Source organism: Maylandia zebra, linkage group LG15 (assembly GCF_041146795.1).
Source record: "Maylandia zebra isolate NMK-2024a linkage group LG15, Mzebra_GT3a, whole genome shotgun sequence".
Lineage (NCBI taxonomy): Eukaryota > Metazoa > Chordata > Actinopteri > Cichliformes > Cichlidae > Maylandia > Maylandia zebra.
This window is the reverse complement of record NC_135181.1, coordinates 19,297-47,189: the sequence shown is the minus strand read 5'-3', so window position 1 is coordinate 47,189 and position 27,893 is coordinate 19,297. Positions and strand designations below refer to the sequence as shown.

The 27,893-nt window shown below is 39.7% G+C and overlaps 1 protein-coding gene across 2 annotated transcripts; it reads right to left on the bottom strand.

Annotated features, from left to right (window-relative positions):
* Positions 1 to 30: 30 nt before the first annotated feature.
* Positions 31 to 27,893, bottom strand: adgrf3b (adhesion G protein-coupled receptor F3b). Of its 2 annotated transcripts, none has more exons than XM_004542344.2 (19): positions 27,748 to 27,893; positions 27,207 to 27,279; positions 26,237 to 26,299; positions 25,943 to 25,955; positions 25,507 to 25,641; positions 15,514 to 15,666; positions 13,201 to 13,256; positions 13,027 to 13,085; positions 12,271 to 12,413; positions 7,611 to 7,841; positions 6,863 to 7,099; positions 6,543 to 6,680; positions 5,961 to 6,160; positions 4,911 to 5,096; positions 2,901 to 4,214; positions 2,370 to 2,411; positions 2,203 to 2,232; positions 2,044 to 2,117; positions 31 to 1,249 (listed from the first exon to the last, which is right to left on the bottom strand). In XM_004542344.2, the coding sequence occupies exons 3-18, from the start codon at positions 26,294 to 26,296 to the stop codon at positions 2,052 to 2,054; spliced, it is 3,063 nt and encodes a 1,020-aa protein (XP_004542401.2). In that variant the 5' UTR covers positions 26,297 to 26,299; positions 27,207 to 27,279; positions 27,748 to 27,893; the 3' UTR covers positions 31 to 1,249; positions 2,044 to 2,051. The 2 variants fall into 2 exon arrangements, with proteins under 2 accessions (XP_004542401.2, XP_004542402.2); XM_004542345.2 differs by having other exon boundaries at positions 2,048 to 2,117.

The window sequence follows — 27,893 nt, the reverse complement described above, 5'->3', positions numbered from 1 at the left end:
AGGTTGGAATTCAATTTCACAACAAAAAAAGAATGTTATTTATTTTTATTTGAACAGATTTCAGATACATACAGTGGCCACACAGGGATAGTATACAGGTTATAGTTCACGCCAAACATAAATTTAAATATACAGTAATTCATCTTAAATACAACCATTAAACAAGTCCGGACTTGTTAAAGCATTTACTTTGTTCTATGCACAGTGAGCACTTGCACTCTTGGTCTACTTAATATCCAAAATCCAGTTAAGTCGAAGATGTACACAGTTAGTTATCTTTAATTTTACTTGGAATGGAAGAAAACAAATGATTTTTGCATCTACAAAGATAACTGACAAAATCTACCAACCTTAGCTAATAATAATAGCAAGAAGAATAGCTAGAAGTACTATGTGTCATGTACAAATATCATCGGAACCTTAGCGCTAATCATTGACAACAATGCTCTATTTAAAGGTATAGTATGCTACATTTTTTGGTTATTGCTAGCAAACACAATTTTCAAACTCACTACCAGATTCACTTCAGCCAAAGACAGTATAAAAGATGTTCAATGTTACCCGCTGGTTCCTGAAATCTCATTTGAAGCTTTAAGATAATTCTTTTGAGTGGCATTTTGGTGTTTTGAAACCTGATGTGAAGAGTGAAGGGTAGAACTGACCATGAAACTTGTGTTGATGTAGATATCGTGGGAAATTCTCTTTTCTGGCAAGAAGAATGACCTAGATTTCCAAGATGACTGGAAACGAGTCACTGAAACCCTAACCCTTGCCATTCAGGCTGTCATTTATGTCAAGGACGGCATTTAGTAATGACTGCAAACAAAAGTATAAGACAAGCCTCACTTTTACATATGGCAGGTACAGCCATGTTTTACACTATCTGTCAATGCAGCTGAAGTGCATTCTTCGTCCTGTTTGCTGTTATTGTCCTGTATATGTGTTACAGTCAAGAAACATCAGTTACATGGCAAAATAAGAATAAATAAGAAAGGCAGGGTCTCTGGAGATAAAGACACTGTCATGCACTTCTAATTGGTCATAAATAATAACTAGACAGGGGTTCTATTGCTTTTTAGGAAAACTACATATAACTATAGATAATGATATGATTATAAACAACATTTAGTTAAATCTCCTTAAACAACGCACTGTAAATGTCAATGAACTACATACTAACTTAATGCTAACTGTATTCTCCTGTAGCGGGGTAGTTGGACAGGCGAGTTGTTAGTTCAGGATTCACAGTCTGAAAAGCAAAAAAATAAAACTTTTAAGACTCAACTTTAATTCACAAAAGATCATTTCTGCTTCCATGTGGTGAAGAAGTAATTAATGCTGACCATATGGGTACTATAACTGTTTGACACGAGAGCCTCGTGAAAAACAGCACAACATTCAAATTGTGATCACAAAACCAGCAGAAAACAAGTATTCATATTGTTTCAACAGGTTCAGTGTGACCATGGTTTAATAACTCATTTTATTCAGTTTGGGTTACCCAGAAATCAAAATGTCAATTTCTGCTGCTTAAAAAAAAGCAAAACCTTGAGAAATGTGTCTTTTCCACACTGTAGATAAAGCAAATAAACAGGGTTCATAACTTTGGCAATCCATGAAATGTTTATCATCCAACATAATCAAGGCAAAATTACAATTTCTTTCTTGGCTAAATTGTTGCAATTATTTGTAATTACCTTATCCCTTATCCCTAAACATGATATCTGCTAAACACCAACGTTATCATTTTAAGCATGCTAGTATGTTGATATTACACAACCTATGCCGTTCCACCGGAGTACAAGTGCAACCCTGCTACTCAGCCTTATTATAGATTACTTTGTAAACACAAAACAACTTGTATTTGTGTGGTGGTTTACAGCAGCCATCAACAGTTAATAGATATAACCCTGAAAATGCGAGTTTAGTTACTGAAGGATCTCTCATCACTCAGGATTGATCAGTTCAGTGGGCTACCAAGTTTCAAGATAGAAATTTGGCATTATTAAAGGAATATTGTTAAGGACAATAGATAGAACTGACCTACATCTTCAGTGGTCTTTTGTGTACGTAGTTGAAGTGAATTTCTTTGTGCTGTCATTTCCTTTTGATTTTCCCTGAGGGAAGAGACCAGAAGTATTATCAACCATGTTTCTATCACTTTATCAGGCAATTCTGTATGTATCTCATTGTTGTGCTTACAGTTATGAGCTTGAACAGTTCCTCTCTGACCTGATAGTAACAATGTAGACAAATTGTTTAATACATTAAGTACATGGCAAATACTAAACACTTTCTTCTAACCATCAATTTTTTTTTTATAAATATATCTAGAGTGATATCTGTTCCACTAAAATGATTAAACCTACCTTCTGCTCTGCAAAACACCCTGTGATCAAAATAAAAAAACCCTGGAAGAGAGAAAAAATACGTAACATGTCTAAAAAGACACAATGGTTTTCCTTTTGAATCAGGTTTGCAGTTTTTATCAGCAGAGACAAGAGTTTAAGGGAGTTATATGCCAATGGGAAAGTTAGATCTGTGCATTGCCATTGAATGAAGTTTTCTGATCATCATCAGAAACTTGGATATTGATAATTAACTCAACTTTAATACATGGCTTTATTTTTACTTTTAAACAATGAAATAATGAATGTTTTAAAATATGTTACTTCTACAATTGATCAACAATGAAAAGCAAAAAAATATAACTTTTAAAGAAAAAGAATTATAAAAAAAAGACAATTATAATTTATAAACTATAATAGAGGGAAATGGAGATTTGTCCATTGTTGATTTTCTTATTCATATTTGTGAATGTTTTAGATCATCAAATACATTTTTTGAAATAATTATTACCTAAATTTGCTTGGTATGTGCTAACTGTGCATTCAAATTACCTGGAAGGTATTAAGGATGGTGAAAATGTAGGTGATAACATTATAGATGGGGCTATCAGACATGATGAGTTGAATGAAGCCAACAATCCATGTCACTCCAAAGACAGGTGTTAGAACAATCACCACTTTGAGGATGCCTTTTGCCGTTTCCTTGTCATCGGCCTTGCTGCTGTCAGGGACTGAGGTCTTCATCAGTGTAACGATGACAACAATCATGGAAAAGAGATTTGCCAAAACAATGGTTCCCACAGGCAGGAGAAAAGCATGCATGGAGCCAACCAAGAGTTTTACATAAACTAGCCAGCATGTTTTGCTGTCGTAGTAGTCCTGGTTGGTGTATTTGCAGTACACATAGCTGGATCCCACCATTAGGATTGGGCAAACATAGCCTAAAATGCTGGAGAGGAACATGAAAACTCTTTTCCTCAGTGGGCTGAAGACAAAGATGAGCTGGTGGACAAGCATGATGCTCAGGCACAGCATCCAGCAGAACATAGCCAAGAAAAAGAGGTGTTTGCATATGGTCAGTACTAGACACCAGCTGTCAGTTAAAGTCTTGGGATTGCTAGAAGCCAAGAAACTGCAATCTGCAAGCAAGAGGAATGTGGCAATGTTCACTATAGCTGTGTGCCGAAAATGAGAAAGGTTAGTCTTGACCACAGCTGACCACACCAGAGATTCAATGATGAGAAAGATCACCAAGGAGCAAATGGACACACCAAGGCCAATATTTGAAATAAGTTCAAGGATAGGATCTTGTTTTCCTCCATCACCCTTGGACATTAGGACAGAGAATGCAGTTAGGTGGTTGCACTCACATATTGTGTGGTTTTTATCAGAAATGCTGATATTGCATCCTTCATCTGACCATTGATTCCTTGTGGTGTTCCAGAAGACACAGTGAGGTTGAGTGGGGTTGGTTTTCCCACTGGGGAAGTCCAGTCTAATTTGTATAGTTGAATCACTATTATTGTCCAGTGTGGCTGATAATATGAGGTCGGTAAGTTCAGGTTGTATGCCATTAAAGCTGTTATTTAATTTACTCATTAGATTTTTCACAGCTACAGTTTTCAGTATTCCATTGGTCTTGTTCATATTCACACCAATGTCAAACACAGACACAGCACAGTCATTACTTCGACAGAATGTAAGGTCTAGATTTGTACTGTTGATTCCGTCGCTCTGGTTGACCTTAATGTTCTTCACTAGACCTTCCACAGACTCTAGGTAGTTTGATGACATTTTATAACGAATTGTGTCATTTACCCCACTCCAGGTGCCATTCAACATATTGCTTGCTGCACTAACAAAATCCTGAAAGACAGTAAAATAGAAAATAAACTTAAAAAATGTATTTGACTGAACAGTGACTTTTCACACTTTCTCAGTTGATGCTAGGACCCCTATTCAGGCGTAATCCGCTTGGGTGTACAGTCAAGGATCTTTAAGTACTGCATGGTCTGTTGTTGAAATTTAAAGTGGAAGAGAAACTACATGTATAAAGGGTCATTTCCACTACAGAGCCCTGTTTTGGTTAGTTGTTGCTAATAGACTTACATCATTTATGTTAGCTAATTAGTAACAGAACAAGTAACATGTTTAGAAAGAGTTATATGTTGCTGTATTGACAGTTAGCTGCATCACAGAGTCGTGAAGGACATTATTTTAGCAATTCTTTTGTTATTCTATTATTTCTTAAAGGTCTTACTGTAGATTAAAGAAAATGTAACATATTTAAACTGATGAAACTGATAATCTGCCATATTAATCCATATTATACAGTTGGTGGACATTTTTTCCTGCAGAATAGGTACTTGTACATTTTTATTGACTTATTTCCATTGTGTTGTATTATTGGTATTATTCCTCTAACTATCTTGACATGACATGAGTAGTAGAATGTAGAATGAGTATATGTTGAGGATTATTTGAATTTCTACTTCTAAAATGAAGTCTGAACTTTTATATTCAGAACTATGTATGTATAACAGAAAAGGTAGATGTGCTTACAGGAAAGATATCCTCTCCCAACACAGTTGTGTTTGATGCGTCGGCCATCATATTTAGAACACCGATGGAGGCGCTAATGTCAGCAATACTTTCACCAGATCCAGAACTTAATGTAGAGCTGTTCTTTAGCCCTTCAAATATATTCTTGGCCACCTCCGTGGTGGCCCCTAGTCCCTTCAGGAAGGCCTAGATAAAGGAATTAGTGTGTAAAGAAAAGAAAAATCCTATAATTCTATTTTATAGTTCACAACAGTAAGCACAACAGACACTTTATTTTAAAGTCTTGACATACTTTTACATTTGGATTTGTATGGGTTACATGCAAAACATTAAACAAAGCAGTAGTTTTACATATGCAATATGCTACGCTGTGTAATTGAAATCGCTCCAGATTTGACCATACTCCTTCTAAATGGTATGATCTATATAGCTTAGTTTTGGAGTTTATTAAATTTTACTTATAATGTTGGGTGAAAATGGTAACAAATTGCAACAAAAACCTCTTCGTGATTAGTTGCCAGCAGATATCTGTAGTTTACATGAAAAATGCCGACTTGTCTGTCAAACACTCACCATTTTATTCTCTTAGTCGTAGTGACAGTATGATGCAAACAGTAAACTGAAGACTGAGTTGAAATGTATTGGTTGCATTAGTAAGGAATACTTTATCAGTTTCTGGTTTGTGTAAGTGTATTTGGAGCCAAGTTAGCATCTATTCTGTAAACCACTGGTTATTGTGGGAACCTGCTGGTGACTAAAGCAATTCACTCTAGCTTCCGTCAGCAAACTTCCAGTTACTACTTAATACTGGAATACACTTTTTCCGTAGCAACTAGTGGTCACCGACCAGTCTCTAGGCCTGTGTGACTGAGACCTAGCCTCAGCAGAGAGCTGAGAGTATGAACTTTAAAGTCAAGGTGAACTAAGATGAAAATTTACAAACCTTTATCATTGCAGTTTCAGAAACTAAAAATACTGAAACACATACACAAATGCAAACGAGAGCAAACAAAAACGTATTATTGTAATGACAAATAAAGACACACTCACTTCAGCTGCATTTGAAATTTTGTTCAATTGTTCACTGATGCAGCTTGAGAACACTGCCTGCCAGGCTGGGCCGTTACAAGGTCGGGACTTATAGCCAACCGTGCCTGCTGGGCATGTTCGAATAATCACTGTGTCTCCAGCTGGGGTTTTTGGCCATGTATCTTTATCCAGTAGCTCCTCTTTACAAAATGGCTTCCCAGCTTAATAATAATAAAAAAAAAACATTAGGAAAAAGAAAATAATATTATTAATTATATTTATATCATTAGCTGGTGCAGCATAGGCCTTTGCAAACATATGCAATTCTAAAGCCTGAGAATATGTCATTATACTACACATGAAATTTACAATAAACAGATAAAAGTAGACCCATTATACATTTCAGGCATATATTGCTGAATATTGGGTAGCCAGTCAGTTGAAAGTTGGCTTAAAAGAAAGGTGGTATTATTGGAACTGTTTTTCAGACAAGATTGCACCAGCCCCTGGCATAATAGTAGAATAGAAATCTGGAGCTGGAATGAGCATAATAAGGCCCCTTTAAACGTATTTAAAATAATAGACAATTTAAAGAATCCTTACCATAGATAACTGGGATGTTCAATTGTGCACTTTTAATTTGACCGATTACATTCTTAAAACTGATATTAACATATGGTTCAATCGTTTGTTTGCAGAAGATGGCAGGATTGAATGTGTAGTTGACGTAACTGCTTGAAGCTGTAACAGAAGATGACATTTTTTTTAAGTGAATAAAGATTTTGTGCAGTAAGCTTTACACATATTTTGCATTACTGATTAATCTGAGTGTTTTTAATGACATAAATAAACAACAACAACAAAAAAAAAAACTATGTATTTGTTTCTGTTAGAATACTGAAAATTCAAGGAAAAAATCTTACTTGTCATTTTTACATCAGGAGACACTTTACCATTGTAGCCCCACGAAATGGCATAGGTTGTATTGCTTGCTGGGATTATGGCACTGACGGTAATGCTTACACTTTCCTGATTTTCTGAACAGTCCACAGTAAGAGGCATGCTACTCAGGGTAATTGTATCAGGTAGGAGGGCCACACTCAGATTAGTCCTGCCTATGTGCCTGATTGACCCAATGGTAAATCCACACTCATATGTGCCTGCAGGGAACATAAGACAGTTACAATTATAATGGAGGGTTGGCCCTTTACACATTAATTGACATTTCAGTTAACAACACATGCAGGAAATGACAGGAGCTGAGCCACCAGTTGCCATATTACTGACCATAGTGGAAACAGCGCTGAGAGTATAAACAATATATGTCAAAAATATTACAATGCAAGTTTATAAAAAATCAGATTCTTATTTGTTATGAACAGGTTCAGAGCAGAGCTGATCAAACAGTTTAAATCCATTGTGCCATTGTGCTACCCACACAAAGGATCAAACCAGTTTTTTTGACCTGTCCCCTCATCCCTGTTGAAAATCAATAAAATATCGATCACAAAAAAGAAAATAAATATTCAAACCTGTTCAGAGGAAGTGCTTCACAGGATTAATTCATTATACTATCTTGTTAGTGTGAGTTTATAACTAAGTGTATTTTGTATACTGATTTCATATCAGAGATGTTTTATCTCTAATCAAGAAAAAAGTGTAAACACTTGCCTTCCCAAGTGCCTGTCACCTTGTTGAGGGTAACACCAATACAAGATTGGAAGGTATTTGTGCTACAGGTCTTATTCAGCTGGACCACACTGCCGTGGTTGAGCTCAAAGCGCTGATTCCCTGTGGTTAGATTCCAGCCTGCGCTGTCTGTGGCCTCCTCAAGTTTGCATGCAAGTTGTGGCGTGGACTGATAGCAAACTTGAGTCCCTGGGGCCTCTACAATGACCATTCCTGTGTTAAGATAATACATGGAAATATAAATTATAAAAATGCTAAAAAGGTCACTTTAAACTTATCCAACTTTAAATTTAGCCAACAACATTGTTTTGGAACATTTATGAACATTTATTTTATTCATACTGAATGGTTAGAATAGATAATGTCACAGTTCTGGGTCATTTTGACCCAGCATTTTTTGTTTTTTATATTCTGGTGTTTATCTGTATTATGATTTATGTTCCGATTCTTGGCTGTGGCTCAGGTGGTAGAGCAGATCAGCTACTGATTGGAAGGTTTGTGGTTGGAGTCCTGGCTTCCCCAGTCTGCATGCCAAATATCCTTGGGCAAGTTACTAACCCCAAGTTGCTCTCCGATGCATTCATCAGAGTGTGAATGTTGGTTAAATTGCACTTGATCTTAGAAGTGATTGTATGAATGGTGTGAATGAGGCATGTTGTATGCAGCGCTTTAAGTACTCAATAGCCCTAATTTCACCCAGCTGTCTCCCTCCTGTTTTTCATTCCCTGATTACTATGCCATTTATTTAAACCCTGTATTTGCCTTTGTCGCGTTGTACCCTCTAAATGCTGTGTGTTTGTGTTCCAGCTCCTTTGTTCTGAGTTGAGTTTTGTTTTGCTTTTGTGACTTTTATTTTATGAGGTTTTTCCAGCAATAAAAGCTGTGTTTTGAGTTCCAGTCCCATCGTTGAGTGTCCTGCATTTTGGGTCCTTTTTTTCCTTCCTGCCTGCACACAGCCTATCATGACAGATAAATTGTAATAACCATGCATTAGTGAAAACTAAAATTAATTGGCCTTGAAGACAAATCATGGGGATATGGTAAGCTAATGTTACTGCAGCTAAATTGGTATGGTTAAATATATGTGGGCATAATATTTTGTTTTGTTTTGTTTTTCCAATTTTTTCACATGTAGTTTTATTGATTCTGAAAAGACAGATCGACATATTTGACATTACTGGAATTAACTGAAGAACTCAAACATTTTATAGACAATAAAGAGTGTGCAGTTGGAATACCTCTATCTAGGGATTGAGAGTAACGAAGTTTCTATTCTCTGTATGTCCTGTACATGTGGCAGAATTGACAATAAAGTTGACTTTGACTTTGACTCTAGATCTCAAAATGCTTTTGACACAATATATTATTAAACAAACTGGAAAAGTGTGGTATTAGATAGTTTGTGCTGAATTGGGTGATGAGACAGCAATTTGTAGATATAAATGAATACAAATCAACCTGCATGGATATACAATCTGGAGTTCCTCAAGGTCCGGTGCTAGGCCCGAAACATAAAATATTCATATGACATATGAGTCTCAAAAATAATAAAATGTTTAAGACTCATGCTACGTGTTCTCACTTTGTTGCACTTGTGGAAATATATGTTTTTCAGTGAGAGTTTACAGCAGCTTTGCTGAATGGTAAATGGCCTGTATTTGTAAAGCGCTTTACTAGTCCCTAATCAATCAATCAATCAATCTTTATTTATAAAGCACTTTTCATACAAAAAAAATGTAGCACAAAGTGCTTTACATAGTTAAAAGCAGCCCACCCCACCCTCCAACTCACTCCCCACACTCTCATTAACATAAATGATGTGAATACACACATATCCCCCCCACACACACACACACACACATACACACACGCGCACACTTAAAGAGTAAAAATTGGGCTGGGCTCGCATGAGCCAAGTGAGGAAACACTATAACAGGGAGCCGTCTGCACCGGGAGCCGGTCACAGACCGCAGCCTCCAGGCTGGGCACACAGCAGGAGGGAGGCCAAGGAGCCCCCCAGCCAGGCTGAGAGGACCCCCAGAAACCCAGCAGCCACAGTCGATCACAGCCCCGGTGCAGAGAGCGCCCTCTGAGGAAATATGACACAATAGGATATATACAGGGTAAAATGATATATACAGGGTAAAATGATAAAATAAATAAGAACAGGATACAATATAAATATAAATATAAATAGAGTAAGAAGATTAAAAAATGAATAAGAATAAAATCAATAAATATTAGGTAAAGTCTAAATTAATAATAGAATAACAGGATAGAATAAATAAGCATAAAATAAATAAACGTTAGGTGAAAGCTAAATTAAAAAGGTGGGTCTTGAGCCTGTTCTTAAAAACATGTACGTTCTCTGCGGCCCTGAGCTCCTCCGGCAGGCTGTTCCACAGACGAGGACCATACCACTGAAAAGCTGCCTCTCCGTGAGTATGTGTCCTGACTTTAGGGACAGTCAAAAGGCCAGTACCAGAGGACCTCAGGGTCCGCGAGGGTTCATACGGTAAAAGCAGATCTGAGAGATAAGAAGGCCCAAGACCATTAAGACATTTAAAAACCAATAAAAGAACTTTAAAATCGATCCTGAAACACACGGGGAGCCAGTGCAGCGATTCTAAAACCGGTGTAATGTGGGCCCGCCCTCTGGTCTTCGTCAGCACACGAGCTGCCGAGTTTTGCAAAAGTTGTAAAGTTGAAATATTCTTCTTAGGAAGACCAGAGAGCAGGGCATTACAGTAATCAATGCGACTGGTAATAAAAGCATGCATCAGCATCTCCGTGTTGGCCCGAGAGAGAATTGGGCGGACTCTGGCTATATTTTTTAGATGATAAAATCCAATTTTGGTTACATGTTTAACATGTGGGATAAAACCAAGCTCAGAGTCAAAAATAACACCCAGGTTTTTCACTTGTAGCGAAGGACATAGTGAAAATGCCTCTAATTTAGACAAGAGTTTCTCTCTCTGAGCCTCCGGACCGACGATTAAAACTTCAGTCTTGTCCTGGTTAAGCTGTAAAAAGTTTTCTGCCATCCAAGGACCTTAAAGCGCTTTACACATTCAGTCATCCACCCATTCACACAAACATTCACACACTGTTAATTAAAAAAAGAAGTGAGTAAATTTGGCTTGATATGAAAACTTTATGTAGCCCTGGCTATATAAATAGGTCATTTATTTAAATAGTTCATTTATATTGATAGTTAAATGCAAATGTTCACTGTGTTCAATAATGTGTATACAAATGCCTGTAAGGTATGTGATGTGTGTCACTTAAATGCACAGCCTTTTTATTTGTATTTTGAGGTTTATGTCATTATTTTTGAAATGTTATTGATATGTACTACAGCTCCAGTGAACCCTGAAGTAGTCTCTGGTAGATGGGTGGGAGTAAGTGGGGAGTGCACTCTGCAGGAAGCGAGAGAGATGAGAGCTGAACAACAGTGTCGAGTGAACGCAGAGTTCATAGAAGGGCGACAGACGTATTTTCGGGTTGACGGGTAGTTAACTGTAGTGGAAAACTGTTGTACTCTACTGTGAGTAGGAGGAGACGGACGTCTTGCTGGTGTGTCAGAGAGGTCCCTTCTGCTGGTGTGCTGAAGTTATGTGTTCACATGATAGCACGTGGAGACGACGACTGTGAGTGCTGCTGCCGCGGCCTGCTGGTAGCCTTGACCCAGTTTCCTCCACTATCCCCTTGAACTGCCTGGAGGTGTGAGTACTGTTGTTTGCACGTGCTTTTTATTTTACTACTTGGCAACAAGTGAAGCGACCATATTGTTTTAGGTCCCAAAGCACCCGAGCCACTACTCAGGCCTGCAACGAGGGGTTTGCTAGCAGAAAGACTGTAGCACTTGAGGTGTGTGTGTGTCGGTGAGAGTGCGTGTGGGCCCACAATATTATTTGATTATTTTGTTTCTGTTCAGGTAGATGGCTTACCATTGTTTATCAAACTTTATTAATTTTACTTATTTTCCTTTGTGTTGTTGTTAACCAATTATTCACTAAAGTGGAGTTAACTTTATAATTGACCTGCTTGTGTGTGGTTTATTTCCATATAGTGTAGTTTTATTGCATATTTTATACCATAAGCATTAAAAAGGGAGTATCAGTAGAAAAGTAACAACAGGAACCCAGGGCCCCTCTCAATAGAATGTGGGATGGGTGTTACATTTAACTTTGCATTAAATGTAAGCAAAACAAAGATCATGTGCTTTGGAAAATGAAAACTAACTCATTAAGCATTGTTGCTAATGTATGGATAGAAAATACACTTGGGGTGTGAACAAAAACAGCTGGACGGCTCATTTTAGACATAAAAGCAAAAGAGCAAAGACTGTTGCATTGTTGGAAACACAAGTCTCATTCTGAACCATACTGCTTACTTATTTTGTCATAGTTGAATTAGTGTGTGGAAATATGGGGTAACATATACAAAAACACAATACCCATAATGCACATTCCAAAAAAAAGAGGTATGATACTTAATATAACTCCATATCTGGAGCACACAAACTCTATATTTTTAGGTCCAAACAAATGTCATAAATCTCTGGTACAGAGAAATATATAGATTAGAAGATCAAGTTGTACAGGAATTGAAAGAATAGTAAAAATAATTTTTTACTGACCTAAAGTGTCCACAAATATAGCTGTAGGTGTAAGCAGACTTGTAAGATTATTGACTATGTCTTGAAGTTTACTAGTCAGCACTCTGACACTGACAGCTACCTGAAAGTCAACATACTGCAGCGATGGGGATGTGGAGATGGTTCTGTAGAGAATGATGGAAAAATAACTTGTTATCGACATAAAAAAAAACATTACAGTACAAACAGTAAGTTTTATTTACTGTGCATATCTAATAAATTTTGTCAGTCTCCAAAAGTGTCTAAAACCGACATTATATTACATATTGCAAGGTCTCCAAAAAGTATTTGGACAGTCTCTTTGGAATCCTAAGATTAATCTTTTTCGCAATCACTTTTGTGCACCATGAAATGCAGAAAAGAAAATTAATGAATGCAGTTTTCAAGTGCTGTCCCCTCTATTGCCAGGGAACAGCTATTGACACTAGTCATCAGGTATGCACAGAGTTACTGAAATGATGAGAGTTTTACATAGAATTCTTTGGCATGGTTTCAGGGTTTCCCATCTACCAATCAGCTTTGAAGCTCAGGTCTCTGAAACAGCCCTGAAGACATTAGCTAACTCAGGTAGAATCATTTACAAAAAACTCACCTATAATAACTAACAGTTTAGTTGGTGACTATAAGTGGTGTCACAATAATAAGTGATGTTGTTTAAAAAAAAATAACATTGACGAAAAACAAACACAAAACCAAAAAGGTAACTTATATAACATATTTCTTTGTAAAATACAGTACCTTGGACCAGTAACGTTCACATACTGAATAGCATTCAGTTTTTGAAATTGGTTTCGAAGCTAAGAAAAGAAAAAGCATGACATCGTTGATATTTTTGTACTATGTAACAATAGAAAACATATTTATATTTATAGTTTATTTATAGAATAGTACAAATGTGAGGATGAGACATACCGTTGTGGTCTTGGTTGAATCCCATGCTGCAGTCTGTACTGATCCATTGATGAAAACTGTGTTCATTGTAAATATTACAGTTTGTTATTACTTTGGGTTTTATTTTGGTTGTCAAAGACAAGCATGCATATCAGCATGGGGACTGCTTTGAATGCACAGACTGGGATATGTTTAGAGAAGCTGCTACATACTCAGACACCGTGGACCTGGAGGAGTACACAATCTCAGTGACCAGCTACATCAGCAAATGCATTGAGGATGTCACTGTCTCCAAGACCGTGATCTGCAAACTATAAACCCTGGTTCTCTGCAAAGCCACGCAACCTGATGAAAATCAGAGACTCTGCCTTTAAGTCCAAAAATAGAGGAACTTACACTACAGCCAGAGCAGATGTATCACGGGCCATCAAAGACGCAAAGCGGCAGTATGCAGATAAGATCAACACACATTTCACAAGTACAAAGGACACTCGTCGAATGTGGCAGGGCATCCAAACAATCATGGGCTACAAGCCAACACCTCCAGCATGCAGCAGGGATCCCTCTCTGCCAGACCAACTAAATGACTTCTTTGCATGTTTTGAGGCAGAGAACAAAGAGCCAGAATAACAACCTGTCTCGCATTAGTCTTCTGAACATTTAGATGGTTGTTAACTTCAGGAAGACCTCAATGGCTCACACTCCACTGCACATCAACGGATCTGCTGTTGAGATGGTCAACAGTGTGAAGTTCCTCGGTGTGCACATCTCAGCTGACCTCTCCTGGAACCTGAACACCACCACCATCATGAAGAAAGCCCAACAACGTCTTCACTTTCTTAGGAAACTGAAGAAGGCCGGTCTCCTTCCTCCTATCCTCACATCATTTTACTGGGGAACCATTGAGAGCATCCTCTGCTGCTACATCACTATCTGGTACGGGAAATGCACCCTCGCTGAAAAGAAGTCTCAGCAGCAAATAGTGAGGAGAGCAGAGAGGATCATTGGAAGCCCTCTCACATCCATCTCCCAACTCTATGACAGACACATCATTCGACGTGCGAACAGCATAGTGAAGGACACTTTCCACTCCTCACATGCACTGTTCTCCCTCCTTCCATCTGGCAGACGGTTTCGCAGCATTAAAACTGTAATGACCAGACACTGCAAGAGCTTCTTCCCCCATTCAGTCATAGCCCTCAACTCACTACCACAAAAGGACTGATATAAACATACACCTCTACAAACACCTTACAATAATCATCAAAAGACTCAAAAACAACAAAAACTACCACAAATCCACTACAAACTGGTCCTGGGAACAATATTCTCATTTGCACACTCAGTCACATACTTCTGAACACACACCTAAATTCTTTAGGTGAAATCTTTACATTTTTGCATTTCGTACACGTCTTTGTCATGTCTCATCAATAATATCCTGACAATAGCTTGAAACTGGTATTCAATACCTACTGCACATTCTCTCAGTCCTGTCTTTGTTTATCTTTGTTTATCGTACAGGTAATATTGTATAGTTACCATTATAGTATTGTATAGAATTGTATAGTTAGTAATTAGTACCTTTTTATCCCTTAATTTTTACCAAAACTTAGCATGTTATTTATTTATAATTCCTAGTTTTATATCTCTTGGATATATATTCTTTATATATTTATAAATGCACCATAGGGGGCTTATGGTGGAACAGCATTTCAGTACACTGTATACTGTGAATACTACTGTATTGACAATAAAGCTCTTGAATCTTGAAAAAGTAGAAGAGTGAAAAGCAAAGGATAAACATAGCTGTATTCAACAGATTTGTACACCACACTTATTATAGTTTATATTAATTTAGTTTCAACTGGAATCCAAGTACATTTTCTCATTTTAATTTAGGTGTAATTGTTCAAAATGTTCAAGTTGTTACATTACTTTCAGTGTATGCTTTGTTTTTGATTAATTTATTTGTAACATAGGTGCTTTTTTCATGGCAATATTTTGGAAATTCAAAACAGTATCTTAATACTATTCAACAAAACAGACACTGTTGTCAAATTTGACCAAAGACATGTTTGACTATTGTTATATATTTTTTTTTAAATAAATAATATTGTTTATTTGCAAAAAAAGTACTTCTATTTTTAAGTACTTTTAATGCTTTCAACACTCATTTTAATGCAAATAGTTTAATTTTGCATTAGTTCTCTATAACACTGGTATACACTAAAACTTATTCCATATCATTAATCAACAGAATAGAAAAAATAAAATAAAAATAATAAACAAAAAAACAAACAAAAAAAGAGTTACACATTTCAGGAGATCTACCTTGAACTTTAGGAGAACAGAGGGGTGTGATGTAGGATACGTTTTTTTTGCAAGTAGCATCCCCGCAGCAGCTGTAGTTGTAGCACACTTCATTGCTCCAAAGATAATTTGTAGAGCAGTTGCAGTTCGTGTCAGTTCCAACAATGAGGCATTCTAGAAGTAAAAGAAAACATTCTTAATTCTCTGAGTTTTTTCTTTTTAGTTTTTTTATTTGAGGGTTAGGGCCACTCTGGATCATCAGAACTGTATGGGAAAATTTGACTGACACCTGCTTTCCTTCATAGTACAACAGTAGACAACATGTAATGTAAAAATATCTTGTCATGGTCCGTGGTCCTGTGTCTAAGGTGTCTGTGTGTGTGTGTGTTGGATGCCCTGGTGGCCACACCCCTGGGCTGGGCCATTACCGGCACACCTGCTTTCCATCCGGGGCGATTACCTTTTTTTTTTTATAAATTAGTGTGAAAATGAAAATAACTAAAATGACCATTTAAAGGTAATTTTTTAAACACACATCTACATCCCACTTCTGGTTTGGCAGAATCTGCAGATGCAGCTTGTAGCAATGCTCATGCAAATTCAGACCACACACCATTACTTCCACAGGCATGCTGAAATGATCTGTATGTAAACATGCCATGTTTTTTCTTGCAGTTTCAGTACAAAACTATCCAAGGCCTAAAAACTCTGTTTGCATTAGGAGTGTGTGTGTTATTTTGATAGTCTTGTGTTTCCTGTGCTTTGTATCGGCTTTTACTTCCCCTGTCTCATTTCCTGATTTGTTGCAGCTGTCTTCCTTGGTGTTTCCCATCTTCCTAATTATCTGGTGTGTATTTAAATTCTCAGCTTCCGTATGCTCTTTGTTATGTCCTCTCTTGCAGTTTTTTTTTTGTTGAGTAGTTGTTGATTTGGTTTCCTTGTTCCTGTACCTGCATTATTTTGTATTATGATTAAAGGACATGGGAAGTAAGTAATAAAACTGCTTGCAAGTTTATTTCTTACTTTCCAAGTCCTGTGTTCCTGCCTGCTTGCCAGAATGGCAGGCAGGAGTCTGACCTCATAATTCGTTTGTGGGTTACTATGTTTTTTTTTCTGTTGTTTTTTCTGTTGTTGTTGTTTTTTTGTTGTTTTTTTTTAACCCTGCAGTAGTTTTATGATTTAAGCTTTCTTTGTGTATTAAAGTCACCAGTGACCATCAAAAAAAAAAAAAAAAAAAAAAAAAGATTCTAGCCAATCATTTTACGTTTCCGAGGATAGTAGGCGGGGCCAGGTATGTGCGTTCTTTTAGAGCAGAGCTACAGATTAAAAATGGCCAAGGCGAAGCGGTCAAAAGTCTGGCTGTACTTCACAGCAAAATATGCAGACTCAGCAGCCTGCAACAAGTGCTTTAAGGTGATACTGTCAAAGGAGGTAACACCTGAAATCCGATGAAACACCTGGCGACGCATAGCGTTTTCTTTTAAAAGCCCAGAAATGCGCCGTATGATAGCTTGCTGCGAGACCTCACACCGAGCACATCTACTGTGCGTGGGTTGCCTGTTATCGGACCCGGAGTTAGCAATATCCCCCAAAAACCCCGAAGAGGAGAGTCCTGGCCCCTAGCCCTGCCAGTGTAGCAGAAATGATGATGGCAGCAGCAGCCGTTCTTCTCTGCGTGAGTAGCTTAATGTTGTTCATGTGTAATTTACGTTGCGTAGGCTAACCACGTTATTACATTAATGCATGTGAGGTGAACTAGCAAACACTATCATAGCTACATGCGGCTGTCTTCTTGTTTGATGGCAGATACTCCCTTCACCCTGGCCAAAAAGGCTAAAATGACCAAAGAAAAAGAGGGAAACAGATAAACATGAGAGGTTTTTGGACAAAGTGTTTTTTCCATTGATTAAGCACTGCTTCCAGCTAAGAGTGATACCATATATGCCCCATAGCTGCAGAAAAGGCTAACTTTGTTATCTTTTTACAAAAAACCAGCTGAACATGAGAGGTTTTGGGACCAATTTTGTGTTCTCCATTCTTTAAGCACCGGTTTGAGCACCGTTTGAGCACCGGCACCGTTTCAAAAGTACCGGTTTGGCACCGGTATCGGATAAAACCTAAACGATACCCATCCCTAGTCTCCAAAGACGTTTCAGAGAATTTGGCAGTACATCCAACTGGCCTCACAACTGCAGATCATGTGTAACCACACCAGGCCAGGACCTTCACATCCAGCATGTTCACCTCCAGGATTGCCTGAGACCAGCCACACGGACAGCTGCAGCAACAATCGGTTTGCATAACCAAAGAATTTCTGCACAAACTGTCAGAAACCATCTCAGGGAAGCTTATCTGCATGTTTGTCGTGCTCATTGGGGTTTGAACCTCACTGCAGTTCGTCGTTGTAACTGACTTGAGTGGACAAACACTCAAATTCAGTGGCATCTGGCACGTTGGAGAGGTGTTTTGTTCACAGATGAGTCCCGGTTTTTACTGTTTAGGGCAGATGGCAGACAGCGTGTGTGGGTGAGCGGTTTGCTGATGTCAACATTGTGGATCAGGTGGCCCATGGTGGTGGTGGGGTTCTGGTATGGGCAGGCGTATGTTATGGACAATGAACACAGGTGCATTTTATTGATGGCATTTTGAATGCACAGAGGTACCGTGACGAGATCCTGAGGCCTATTGTTGTGCCACTCATCCACGACCATCACCTCATGTTGCAGCATGATAACGCATGGCCCCATATTGCAAGGATCTGTACACAATTGCTGGAAGCTGAAAACATCCCAGTTCTTGCATGACCAACATACTCACTGGACATGTCACCCATTGAGCATGTTTGGGATGCTCTGGATTGGTGTATACGACAGCGTGTTCCAGTTTCTACCAATATTCAGCAACTTCACACAGCTATCGAAGAGGAGTGGATCAACATTCCACAGGCCATGATCAACAACCTGATCAACTCTATGCGACGAAGATGTGTTGCCCTGCATAAGGCAAATGGTGGGCACACCAGACGCTGACTGATTCCCCCCCCCCCCCCCCCCCCCCCTAAAGCAAAACTGTGCACGTTTCAGAGTGGCCTGTTATTGTGGGCAGTCTAAGGCACAACTGAACATTATTTACGCTGTCTAATCAGTAGTGATGTGTGGATCGATCCTGAAATATCGATTCCTCCGATACCAGTCATTTATGTTCTAGAATCGATTCTCACATTAAAATATTGATATTTTAGTAATTTAGAGTAAATTTGTAGTTTATCATTAACAGTAACAGAGTGGAAAGAAACTATAACATTCGGATTGTCTACATCCAAAGGAACTACTTCCTCTTCCGCCTTTCATAGTCATGTGCGAAATACGGCTGTATAAATGTCTCGCAGCCCCTTGGCGTGCGCAGCTGAGCGTAATTGGAGTCATGTGCGGACGTATTTTACCTCCACAAACAGCTGAGACGTGGTTTGCGATACATGTGGCAAAAAAGTGAGGTGTTGTGGCCATACTAGAGAGACATTCAAAAGGGCTGTTGGGGGGTGATAAATACATTTTACAGGGTTTATTTATCGGATAAAGTACATTAAATGTCATCGTTTTTATTATCGGGTTGGAAACAGCGGTGGTGTCCAAATTCAGAGGCTGCTTCGCGGTCTAAAGAAAGCCGGGTAGTATGTCATGAGCTCCCTCGGTGGAGTGAAACTCTGCTGTCTGCTCCTTGCTATCTGAAATATAACCGGGTGCTTGCGTAAACTCTGGACTGTCTCACACTTTGTTTAATTAGTTTTCTTTTTCGACGTTTATTTAGCTGTGTGAAAACCCCGGAGGAACCCTCCCATTAAATTTTATTTAATCTAATAACTTTAATCTCAGCCAAACCGATTTACTCACAAATAAAACACTGAAAAAGCCAAACAATAACATTTTTAAGTTATCAAAGTGACTTATATATCATGTTTAACCCGAGTAGTGAAAGACCGCAGGGGTTTGAAGACGATGTGTCGGTCGGCTCAGATATTTGACGTTTACAGAGCTACATTCTCATTCTTGACGCGAACTGAAGAGGAGGAGAGGGACAGGTGCTGCTAGGGCGAGACACACGTCTCTCACAGAGTCCTTTAGTGCTGCAGGCAGGCAAGGTGTTCAAATAGCACAACTTCAGTTTTTTATTTCTATATGATGAACTCTGCATTATTAAGTGATAAGAACAAGTAATCTGATGTCCTGTAATCATTATGATGCTATAATTTGAGATACAATAAATAAAATAAGTTTTTGTACAAGGTATCGGATCAGTATCGTCGATACCACCCTGAATATTACTTGGTATCGGATCGGAAAGGAAATCAGTGGTATTGCACATCACTACTAATCAGCCCCTTGATATGCCACACCTGTGAGGTGGGATGGATTATCTTTGTAAAGGAAAAGTGCTCACTAACACATATTTATAAAGATTTGAGAACAATATTTGAGAGTCATGGGTCTTTTGTGTATGTAGAATAATTTTCAGATGTTTGCATTCGGCTCGTGAAAAATGTGAGCAAAAACAAGTGTTGCGCTTATATATTTTTCCGTGCATTTATTCATCAATCTAAACTAGTAATCTTACATGAGTTTAGTAGAACTGACAAATGAGCACTTCCTGACAAAACCTGAAACAGTGCACATTGGTAATATTCTTTTATTAAAACAGAGTCCAGTCCAATAGTTTTGATTCTTGTAAGAAAAACATCAGTTATAGACAAATTGCAGTTAATATTACTGCAGCTCTGTTATGTTGAAGATAATGTTTAAGTAATCACAGCCTGATGATCCTTTTTTTTTAAAGGTTAGATTACACAATTTTATTTACTTGGGGATGCAATAATAACAGCTCTTCACACAACCCTCACACACCTGGACATTAGTAACTCCTATGTTGGAATGCTATTGGTGGACTTCAGATCTGCCTTCAATGCAGTTCAACCCCACAAACTGGTTAAAAAACTAAGCAACCCATGACTCAGCAGCTCACTGTGCAGCTGGATATTGGACTTTCTGAGCAACAGACCCCAGAACATCAGAATGGGAGAGCACACCTCCTCCACCCTCATTCTGAATGTAGGTGTCCCACAGTGGTGTGTCCTCAATCGCCTCTTATACTCACTTTTCACCCATGACTGTTCTCCAATCCACACCAGTAACACCATCATATAATTTGCTGACGACACCACCATCATAGGACTACAACAACGATGATTCAGCCTACAGAGAGGAGGTTCAGCATCTGAAGCAATGGTGTGACGACAACAACCTGCATCTGAACACAGCCAAGACCAGGGAGATGGTAATCGACTTCAGAAGAACAAAGCGATCGGGGCACTCTACCCTCTACATTGATGGGGAGGAGGTAGAAAGGGTAGAAAGCTTTAAGTTCCTCGGAGTCCACATCTCGGCCAACCTTACCTGGTCCATAAACATTTCCCACCAGGCAGGAAAAGCACAACAAAGGCTATACTTCCTCAGGGAACTACGTCAGGCCCAATTACCCCAGAGACTGCTAGTAAACTTCTACTGCTCCACCATCGAGAGCCTTCTGACCTACTTCTGCACACATCTGTTTCAACTGCTGCACCGCAGAGGACAAGAGGAAACTGCAGCGGGTGGTGAGGGCAGCAGGCAATCGGCACTTCACTAACCCCCCTCAGAGACATTTATACTGGCAGACTTCAGCAGAAAGCCAGCATCGTCATCAAAGACCCCATGCATCCTGGACACTCACTTTTCCCCCCTTCCCTCTGGTAAATGCTACAGGTCCATCAGGTCGAAGACAAACAGACTCAACAGAAGTTTTACCCACATGCTGTCCAACATGCCCTACCTCCACCCTGATTGGAGGATAACTGCACTGCCAACGCTCATGGACATTATCGGGGCGATTGTGGCTCAAGAGATGGGAGTTCGCCGGTTCGAGCCCCGGCTTGGACAGTCTCGGTCGTTGTGTCCTTGGGCAAGACACTTCACCCGCTGCCTACTGGTGGTGGTCAGAGGGCCCGGTGGCGCCAGTGTTCGGCAGCCTCGCCTCTGTCAGTGCGCCCCAGGGTGGCTGTGGCTACAATGTAGCTTGCCATCACCAGTGTGTGAATGTGTGCATGAATGGGTGGATGACTGGATATGTAAAGCGCTTTGGGATCCTTAGGGACTAGTAAAGCGCTATATAAATACAGGCCATTTACCATTACACCTTATTTATAAACCGTATTTCTATTTATACTTCAATGCAACCAACATCCCTACCTCTCTAAACTGTATTTATTATAACCTTATTTATTATAGTTGCAACAGCACCCCCCACTCAATGTGCAATATCACCCCCCACACACACACACACACACACACACTCGATGTGCAATATCACTGATCACACTGCACCTCTCAATGCACCTGCTCCTCAGATTATTCATTATATATATATATATATATATATATATATATATATATATATATATATATAGCGCTTTACTAGTCCCTACATGAATAGGATGAGGGACCTATGGATTCTTCGATACCCAACATCCACAATGACGGCGAAACAACTAGTAGTTCAGTGTTCCAACATTCGAAAGAAGGGACTGCTCTCACAGCTAGAGATTGACGAGGTACAACACAAATGCTACGGCAAGGAGGAGTCAGGACGCCAGGTCAGGGAGGCGATATCATCACCCCCACCCGAGATTGGGTACATAGCCCCAAGTGCGATAGGAGAAGGATCGTTGAGTGCGAGAGGAACTGACCTGAAAAATAGGATCATGGCCAAGCTTGAAACCTGGATCCCCCGTAGCCGGTTACCAAGATTACGTGAAGTACCCTCAGAAGGTCTGCTAGATGATGTTAATGCAGCACTACGGGCAATACCTACAACCACGATTACCAACACTAACAAGCTGATCTACAATACGGCAGCAGTGATCAGTGAGATGCTTGGCTACAAGTTGAACAGCCACAAGGGCAGTACCCTCCATGGAGAAGGAGGCTAGAGGGCAAGATCAAAGTAGCACGGAGGGAGGTTAGCCAACTAACGGAGTTGCAGCAAGGTGCGACAAATAAGGTGCCTAAGAAATACAGCAAGCTGTCCATACCTGAGGCCTTGGAAACTGCCAAGCAAAGACTCAGAGCCTTGGCCAGCCGCTTGAGGAGGTACACCAGAGAGATAGAAGGCAGGAGAATAAACCAGCTGTTCTCCACAGAACCAGCAAAGGTGTACTCTCAGTGGCAAGGGAACAATAAGAGAACAGCACCACCAAGGCTGGAGACGGAGCAATACTGGAAGCGCATATGGGAGAAGGATGCAACCCATAACGGCAATGCTCAGTGGCTAGAGGATCTGAGGGCAGACCACAGCGACCTCCCTGAACAGGGTCCAGTAACCATCACAGTGGCAGATATCCAAGAAAGGGTCTCCAGTATGAAGAGTTGGACAGCACCAGGGCCCGACATGGTTCACGCCTACTGGCTGAAGAAGCTGACTGCACTCCACGAGCGTCTGGCAGCACAAATGAACCAGCTGCTAGTTAACGAGAGACACCCGGAATGGCTAACCGAAGGTCGGACGGTCCTGATCCCCAAGGACCCCAAGAAGGGACCGGTCCCCTCAAACTACCGACCAATAACCTGCCTCAGTACTACATGGAAGCTCCTGTCAGGCATCATATCGGCTAAGATGAACAGGCACATGGGTCAATACATGAGCGGGACACAGAAAGGAATTGGCAAGAATACCAGAGGCGCAAAACACCAGCTACTGGTAGACAGAACAATCAGCCGAGACTGCAAGACCAGACTGACCAACCTGTGCACTGCCTGGATTGATTACAAGAAGGCCTATGACTCAATGCCCCACAGCTGGATACTGGAATGCCTAGAATTGTACAAGATCAATGGGACCCTAAGAGCCTTCATCAGGAACTCAATGGGGATGTGGCGTACAACACTAGAGGCCAACTCCAAGCCCATAGCACAAGTCACCATCAAGTGCGGGATCTACCAAGGAGATGCTCTGTCCCCACTGCTGTTCTGCATAGGCCTGAACCCCCTCAGTGAGATCATTAACAAGACTGGCTACGGATACCGACTACGGAACGGAGCAGTTGTCAGCCACCTCCTGTACATGGATGACATCAAGCTGTATGCCAAGAGTGAACGAGACATCGATTCACTGATCCACACTACCAGGCTATACAGCAATGACATTGGAATGTCGTTCGGACTGGAGAAGTGTAGTCGGATGGTATCAAAGAGAGGGAAGGTAGTCAGAACTGAGGGGATTGAACTACCAGAAGGCAACATTGCAGACATAGAGGACAGTTACAAGTACCTGGGGATCCCGCAGGCAAATGGGAACCATGAAGAGGCCGCTAGAAAGGCTGCAACCACCAAGTACCTGCAGAGGGTCAGGCAAGTCCTGAGGAGTCAGCTGAATGGTAAGAACAAGATCCGGGCCATCAACACGTACGCCCTGCCCGTGATCAGGTACCCTGCTGGGGTAATAGGCTGGCCAAAGGAGGAGATAGAAGCCACTGACATAAAGACAAGAAAGCTCCTTACCATGCATGGAGGGTTTCACCCCAAGTCCAGCACCCTGAGGCTGTACGCTAAGCGGAAGGAAGGGGGCCGGGGACTGGTGAGTGTCAGCACCACAGTCCAGGATGAGACAAGGAACATCCAAGAATACATTGGGAAGATGGCCCCAACTGACCGAGTGCTCAGTGAATACCTCAGGCAGCAGAAACCCAAGAAAGAGGAGGGAGACGAGGAACCATCATGGAAGGACAGGCCCCTGCACGGTATGTACCACCGGCAGATAGAGGAGGTGGCTGATATCCAGAAATCCTACCAGTGGCTGGACAAAGCTGGACTGAAAGACAGCACAGAGGCACTAATCATGGCAGCACAAGAACAAGCTCTGAGTACAAGATCCATAGAGGCTGGGGTCTATCACACCAGGCAAGACCCCAGGTGCAGGCTGTGTAAAGATGCCCCAGAGACAATCCAGCACATAACAGCAGGGTGCAAGATGCTAGCAGGCAAGGCATACATGGAACGCCATAACCAAGTGGCCGGCATAGTGTACAGGAACATCTGTGCCGAGTATAACCTGGAAGTCCCGAGGTCAAAATGGGAGATGCCCCCAAGGGTGGTGGAGAATGACCGAGCTAAGATCCTGTGGGACTTCCAGATACAGACGGACAAAATGGTGGTGGCTAACCAACCGGACATAGTGGTGGTAGACAAACAGAAGAAGACGGCCGTAGTGATCGATGTAGCGGTTCCGAATGACAGCAATATCAGGAAGAAGGAACACGAGAAGCTGGAGAAATACCAAGGGCTCAGAATAGAGCTCGAGAGGATGTGGAGGGTGAAGGTAATGGTGGTCCCCGTGGTAATCGGAGCACTAGGTGCGGTGACTCCCAAGCTAGGCGAGTGGCTCCAGCAGATCCCGGGAATAACATCGGAGATCTCTGTCCAGAAGAGCGCAGTCCTGGGAACAGCTAAGATACTGCGCAGGACCCTCAAGCTCCCAGGCCTCTGGTAGAGGACCCGAGCTTGAAGGATAAACCGCCCGCAGGGGCGTGCTGGGTGTTTTTATATATATATATATATATATATATATATATATATATATATATGTTTGTATATATGTGTGTGTGTGTGTATATATATATGTATATATATGTGTGTGTATGTATGGTATGTACGCATGCATACATGTGTATAGATATATGTATGTTTGTGCGTGTATGGGTGTATCCGTATATTTGCAGGTGTATGTATAACTTGTACATATCTTTCTTGTGTAAATGTAAATTTGTCTGTTATTGTGTAAATACTTACGCTATTGTGTACTTCACATACATGGAAAAATGCCAAACAGCCTTTCACTATTCTTGTAACAGTGACTATAAAAGCTATTCTATTCTACTTCAAAAAAATTACAACTTAACAACAAATTCAAGAAAATGTTCCAGAAACATACCTGCTACCAGTTCAGTGTTTATGATTTGTACTGTTTGTTTGCTCAGTGAGAGGTTTGTTGAATTGATAGCTGACAGGACAGTTTGGGCATCCAGTGTGACATTACTCTCCACCATTATCTCAGCGCTGTAGATATCTTAAATAGGAATAAGATTTGATATATGTTATTATTTTGTGTGATTAGCAACTTATTTGAATAGAAGAGGTATTTGAGAAATAGAATAAATGTAAAAATTATATTAACTACATGATGAATTATTGTGTTCAATTTAGGAATTCAGATTTATTGGGATAGTAAAAGGTAGATTTTGGTTCTCATCATTACTTGTGAAATACCTAAGGCTTACTAATAAAATAAACTAAAATACATTATTAAATAAACTTAGCTTAATCAATGTGATCACCTTCAACTCCTCCTTTTTACCTTACTGGCTTACCTTGTGCAAGGACCTGCAATGGCAAAACCAGAAAAATGACAAAATAACGCATTCTCAAAAACTAACAATTCAATGTTAAGATAAATTAAAGTACACAAATCATATCTCCATAAACGTGAATATATGGATATACTGTGGAGTTGAGATTTGGAATAAAACAGGTTGAATTTTCTACATTAAACTAGTATATAACACACAAGAGTAAAATATAATTAACATTTAACTTGAACCTTGATTGGTAAACTGTACTCCTATACAAAAAAGTACCCCATTAGACTGAAGAGGGTTCTCTACCTGGTAGTAGATGTACACAGCTCCGGTCAGAAAAATGAAAACCTTGGAATACATTTTCATCACCTGGAAAAAAACACAAGTTATGACAAGCTGAGAAGAGAGATACTCAATGAAGAACATACATAAAGTACACAATTTATCCAAGGTACAGCACATGGATGCATAAAGAAATACTGGTCCTATTTGTAAGGACATTAACACTCTCACAACTATTATTGTGATTTGCTATTATAAATAAAATGGAACTCAATTGAAAGTGTCAGAACTTAAAGTGTCGGGAAGTATAATCACTAAGCTAGAACTCTGTTTTCTGAAGCCAGTAAAAGCACCGGATTCAAAAGTGTGCAAAGGTAGAGGTTTTAAAACCAAAATACTGAGCTGAAATGCAGTATAAGACTTCACCTGTTTCTATTCCTACATGTGCTTATTGAAATCTCACTATAAAGTTTTGTCTTTTTATTAACTGTGTCAGCACTGGGTCTCCCATATATTTAACTATGAGTCTCAAACTATCTTGAACTATTTTTGTCTTTAGCTTCCATAACACTCTTATCAGCTGCTATCTGCTTTCCATTCCAAAGTACAGGAAGCTTGTATTTAGCTAGGAAAAACCTGTTTGCATCATTTTGCATGTTGGCTATGAATACAAACAACAAGTTGGTGGTTTTTCTTTTAACAGTGCACTGTTCATTCCTGTCCACACCAACGGTAGGATAGCACCACTGTGTACACAAAGCCCGGTGATGCGGTATAGCTTATGCCCACATTATTTTCTTGTTGAGTCAAAGACACGGCCGATGTGTTTGGTTCAGCAATCGTAATGTATCATAAATATTGATAATTTAAAAACACATTTTTTTTAAATCCAGAAACAGAAATGTATGCACCAAACCATGTTATAAACTAAAAAAAAAAAAACCTAAACTAATCAGTGAACTGAATAGATATAAAACACAACTTGTTCACCTACTGTGATTCTACTCAACTTGATGAAATCACAAAGTATTTTCAGTTCAGTTATTTGGCTTGTGGAAGGGAAGATCCTGTTAACAAAACAGAGGTTAAAGGGTTTCTTATCATAGGAATAGCATATTGTGATACTGAATGGTAATGTATCTCATGACAGCCATAGCATGCTGGGGGCTTCTATAGCAGAAACATAAAGAGATTCACATTTAAAGGTTTAACTATTACAGGATTTATGACTTTTTAGATTATGTTAAACTATGATTATTTAACATCTTAAGAACCACAAAGGTCAGGGATAGTGTTTTGGTAATATGCATTTTTTAAAACTGATATATCCAGATGGAGACATTGACAACATAAAACCTGAAAGGCTACAATATATGAAACTTAATTTGAAATGTCAGAAACTTTTAACTCCAATAATTTAATACAAGAGGCAGACTTGTGTGTAGTTCAGTCAGGTGGTAGTGAGAGCTCACCTCTGTTATTTTCCTTAAAAAGATACAACAATCTAAAGAAATACACAAATAAAACATTCTTACCTTTGCTGCACTCTACACAAAAATGATTGTTAACCCATTAACTTTGCTTCAATTAACAAACAACACTCCATGTCTATCAGACACCGATCAGATTTCCAGTCAAAGTGAGTGAGCAAATTGCTTATGAACACTAAGTTACACTGAAC